Below are 5,000 nucleotides of genomic sequence, written 5' to 3'. Positions count from 1 at the left end.
AGTTAAATGGGGGAAGGGGGGGGGCAGGAATGAGATATAGGATCAGGGGGACTACGAGAAGGAAAAAAAAGTGAAGGAACAGGACGAAGAGTGAAGGAGACGAATGTGAGAGAGAGAGAGAGAGAGAGAGAGAGAGAGAGAGAGAGAGAGAGAGAGAGAGAGAGAGAGAGAGAGAGAGAGAGAGAGAGAGTGAGAGAGAGAGAGACTGACAGCCAGACAAACAGAGAGAGAGAGAGAGAGAGAGATAAGGGAGGGGAAAGGGAGGGAGGGAGGGAGGAAGGAGGGAGGGGCGGAGGCAGGAAGGGTGCTATGCAATTTTGATTAGGGAGTAACTTTTTCAGGAGCTTTGCTGGAATGTTGGAATAATTCACATCTGACTTGGAAACAGGTTTTCGTTGTCCTGGGGGTCTTCAATACCAGTGGAACTATTCTCATGTTTAGTCTGAGTGAGAGATTTATTTTTTCCTCTCTTTTTTTTTGTTTTTCTCTCTCTCTCTTTTCTTGTTCTTTTTGTTTGTTTTTCTTCTTTCTCCTCATCATCACTCTTTTTTTTCTCTCTCTCTTTTTTCTTGTTCTTCTATTTTTCTTGTCTTATCTTCTTTCTCTTCATCATCTCTTTCTTTTTCTCTCTCTCTCTTTCTTTTATTTTGTCTTATTATTATTCTTATCTTATTTTTGTTTAATTTTGTCTTATTTCCTCTTTAGCGTTACTTTTACTCTTTCCTATCCTTCTAAGTATATATAGCTTCTTCTCCCTAATATATATATGAAGCATTTTTCTTCTTCTTTCACTTTATCTCTCTCTTCACTTCTTCCAAGTTTAGAGAAGCAAATGGGTCAACGACGAAGGAGGAAAAGAGGAAAAGGAAGAAAAGAGGGGAGAGGGGAGAAGGGAAAAGAGGGAGAGGGGGGAGAGGAAAGAGAGGAGAGGGGCTTAGGGGAATAGGGGTTGAGGAGTGAGGGGAAAGGGAGGAGAGGGGGTGAAGGGAATAGGGGGGTGAGGGGAAAAGGAGGAGAGGGGGTGAGGGGAAAAGGGGGGTGAGGGGGAAAGGGGCGTTAAAGACTGTCCGATGTTTAGTCCAGCAGTTGGAGTATTGATTCGATAGGGGGAGAGGAGGGGAAATGGTGGGGAAGGTGGGGATATCGAGGGTAGGGGAGGGTATGAGGTAAGGAGAAGGGGGGGGGGTAGGGGAGGAAGGAGATGGTGGGGAGGGATAAGGAGGGACTGTGCGGTAAGGGGAAAGGAAGAGCGTAAGAACAGTGAAGTAGAGGAAATAGTTGGGGGAAGAGGTGGGGAGGGGGGAGGGAGACAAGGGTAGGTCGGGGTATAGGGTAGGGGGAAGGGAGAAAATACGAGTAGAAGGAGAAGGAGGGGGAGGGGGGGACCTTAGCTCGTTGATTAGTGCAGATAATCCAAGATGCCGCGTGAGTGTTTCTACGAACGCCAATCGCCGGTCCTTCCTCCCAGTTAATCAATAATGAAAATGCAACACGCAGCGGGCTTTGCAATGTGGTCAATCCGCGTCTTGAAAAGCGATCTAAAAAAGTAATAATGGATGAATATAAAAAAAAATTGTAGGAAGGAGAGAGAGAGAGAGAGAGAGAGAGAGAGAGAGAGAGAGAGAGAGAGAGAGAGAGAGAGAGAGAGAGAGAGAGAGAGAGAGAGAGAGAGAGAGAGCGAGAGAGAGAGAGAGAGAGAGAGAGAGAGAGAGAGAGAGAGAAAGAGAGAGAGAAAGAGAGGAATAGAAAGAGAGAGAGAAAGAGAAAGACAAAGAGAGACAGATAGATAGAGAGAAATGAAAAAGAGAGAGAAAGAAAGAAAAAAAAGATAGCGAGAGCAAAAGAAGAGAGAGAGATAGAGAGTTATCTAACAATTTCAAGAAATGTGCGTGGGAGGAAGCGTAAAAATCATAATTTTGAAGAAATGTAGATAGCCGAGGCGTGAGCAGGGGCGAGCGACATCAGTGAGGAAAAAACAAAAGAAGTGCTTCACACGCCGAAGATTTATGAGGAAGATGATGTGGATAAACACGTAAATTATTTTCTTTTCATATTTTTTCTAATTGTTTCATTATTGTTTTGTTTTTGTTTTTGTTTTGTTTTTGTTTTTGTCTTTTTTTTCTTCTCTTCGTTTTCCCTTATGGATACAGATCACACGTTATATGGGCCCCACGTCTTTTGTCCAGGAGTTTAGTTTCTTTTTCCTTAGTATTATTAGTATTATTTGTCATCCGTTCTTTCGTTTAGAGTGTCATGAAACCTATGACTAGATATGATACACGCGCATACAAAAAAAAAAGAACAAAAATCTACGTATCTATCTTCCGACATCCGGGTACTTTTTTAAATTGATATTCGAACATTTTTTTTTATCATTCCGTTATTGTTTGAGTTATCTTATTTCCTCTACCCCCCCCCCCCCCCCCCCCTTCCGCCGCAACTGCTCCATACTTGAATCCGTAAACAGTAATGGCTCAGATAATTAATATTCTGTGTACGTTAAACGACGCTGTAATATCATTCTGAGCTTTACCTTTGGACGTTATGGGAATATTCCTCTTTCCCCGCGCTGCTGAAAAATGCCACGTCATTAAATGTTCAACAGAAACGATTAAAAGACAGCGCCAACGTTTCTTCATTAATGTGTCTCATTTGTTGGCGTATTATATCAAACCGTTGCCGACTATCGCTCGGTCGCTGGGTTTCGCCCTTCGCCTCGCTCGCGCCCTCCGCCTCCACCGCCTCCTGCTGTCCGTCGCGTCGGGAGGAGCCCCACGCCCTCCTACCAGGTGGGCGTCGGCGCGGGCGTAGGGGCGGCCTCCGAGGCGGAAGAGGGACGGGCGTGGCGACAGGGAGACGAAGCCGAATGAAACACGACCAAGGACTGTGGTACAAGCGGCGAGATCTGGGCAAGTCGCATCCCATTACACATGAAAAATTGTGACCAAGAGCAAGTGTGCCAAAATATGGGGATTTTTAATGAGGATTTTAATCACATCACTTTTATTATTATTTTTGGATGAGTGACTCTAAAACATTGTGTTTGGATATTGTTATTTGCTTCTTTTTTCCCACGTGTGATTTTTATTAATTCATTTATATATATTTTTTTTTTATAATTACATATGATTACTCAACTGCATTAGAATAACGACAGGCGGTGTTTCCCATGAGAGAACCTATTGTATCTGGAAAATATTTCCATTTATTATTGAATATTTGCCGTATTTTTTAATAAAAAAAAGAAATGTATATATAGATTTTTTGCGTTCAAGCTGTAATTAGATGTGTGATGTATGTATACATTACTCTCGGTCGGTTTATTCCATTATTTCGTTTGTTCTTTGTGGTAGAAATATTAGATTTATTATTGTGAAATTATAAATAGCAAATATTAATTCATTTTAAGGTGATATCCATGAAAGTAGTGGAAAATTGGTGTCCACATTTTCATAGCCGTAGTTTTAGTTATTTTTTATAGTTGTAGCAATGTTGTGGTTACATGTTGTAGTTATAGATGTCATGTCATGCTGCTTACTACATTTGTTACAACCTCAACAAATTAATGATGATTGTAATGATATTGATCACCTCTTTGTTGCCATAGAAATTCTATTTCCCAAAAGGGATGACTATACTCCGTATTGCGTTATAGATAATCAATAATCCTTCCGAGCTACGGAGTATCTTGTTAGGGAGGTCTCGTGAGTTCGCGTGTTTTCTCGTCACTTCTCGGAGGACAGATCTTAAGACTAAGGCCCCTTCCCTCATGCCATTAATCTGCGCACGACACTTCATTGTCATCACTTGTAATTTATCACTAACTAGTAAGGGCTAATGTTTTATTCATGAGTGGTATTCACAGTGGCGCCCAAGAGCGTCTTTATAACATAACGAGTTGCGTTGAGAGAACATTGCTGCTGGAGAGGAATGTTGTCTAATGGGAACCCCGGGAAGAGGTTTCCAAAATTGCAATTTGTTCTGACCGCTGAGGATTTTTTTTTTTTTCTTTTTTTTCTCTTTTTTTTTTGGAGTATGTTTGGGCTGATCGTTGATGTACTCGAAGTTTTTTTTTCCGTAAAGTAATAGGTCCTCCTGATGAGTTTTAGGAATACGATGTTTATTAATCTTTATTTATGACTTTGCAAAGGTTATGGGAAGTTTGATTTGGAGACGAGAGAGACAATGATAATAATATTAATAATGATAGTAATAAGAATAATGCTGCTGATAATAATAATAATAATGCTGCTGATAATAATAATAATAATAATGCTGATGATGATAATAATAATAATAATAATAATACTTAGTGATAGTGATAATTGATGAAAGTAATGATTCTGCTGATAACGATAGTGATCATAACCATAAGCGCTTCACTCTCCTTCCATATTCTAGCCTAAGTTGCTTCACAGTCCAGACACCACGTGCATATCTTAACCTGTGGCCGTCCCTTGCAGATCTTCATGCACAAGTCTGCGATGCAGATGCACAGTCGGGAGGCGCACCGTAGCGAGGTGAAGCCGCACCAGTGCCAGCAGTGCCTCAAGTCCTTCTCCTCCAACCATCAGCTGGTGCAGCACATCCGGGTCCACACCGGGGAGAAACCCTACAAGTGCTCCTACTGCGACCGCCGCTTCAAGCAGCTGTCCCACGTTCAGCAGCACACTCGACTACACACTGGTGAGTACCCCGTGGCGCCTCTCGTTGCTCGATTCGTGTTCCCGACGTGTTCTGCTGGGGCTTGCTTGGCCCCCTTTGCTGAGCGCCGTCCTGGTCTTCCTTACTCGTGGCTGCCGATGGGTGTTCCTTCGAGTAGTCCACGAGTTTGTTTGTTTTTCTCTCTATGTTTTTACATATTTTGAGGAGATTGAGGAAACGTGCGGCGTTTTGAAACCACGATGTCCTTATTTTTTTTACTTTTTTTCTATATCTCTCTTCTTTTTTTTTTTTCTTTTTAAAGAAAATTATCCAACGAAAGTCTTTCAGTCTTGTCC

The 5,000-nt window shown here is 41.9% G+C and overlaps 1 protein-coding gene across 15 annotated transcripts in view; it reads left to right on the top strand.

The window, feature by feature from the left end:
* LOC125031373 (zinc finger protein 629-like) overlaps positions 1-5,000 on the top strand; it is a 364,001-nt gene that overhangs the window by 271,698 nt on the left and 87,303 nt on the right. For all 15 annotated transcript variants that reach the window (XM_047622071.1, XM_047622069.1, XM_047622070.1 and 12 more), the window contains one exon: positions 4,464-4,686. In XM_047622071.1, the coding sequence (XP_047478027.1) occupies positions 4,464-4,686 (223 nt within the window). The remainder of the gene's footprint in view (positions 1-4,463; positions 4,687-5,000) is intronic.

Source organism: Penaeus chinensis, chromosome 13, assembly GCF_019202785.1.
Source record: "Penaeus chinensis breed Huanghai No. 1 chromosome 13, ASM1920278v2, whole genome shotgun sequence".
In the NCBI taxonomy this organism is placed as follows: domain Eukaryota; kingdom Metazoa; phylum Arthropoda; class Malacostraca; order Decapoda; family Penaeidae; genus Penaeus; species Penaeus chinensis.
This window is presented reverse-complemented; position numbering and strand designations above follow the sequence as displayed.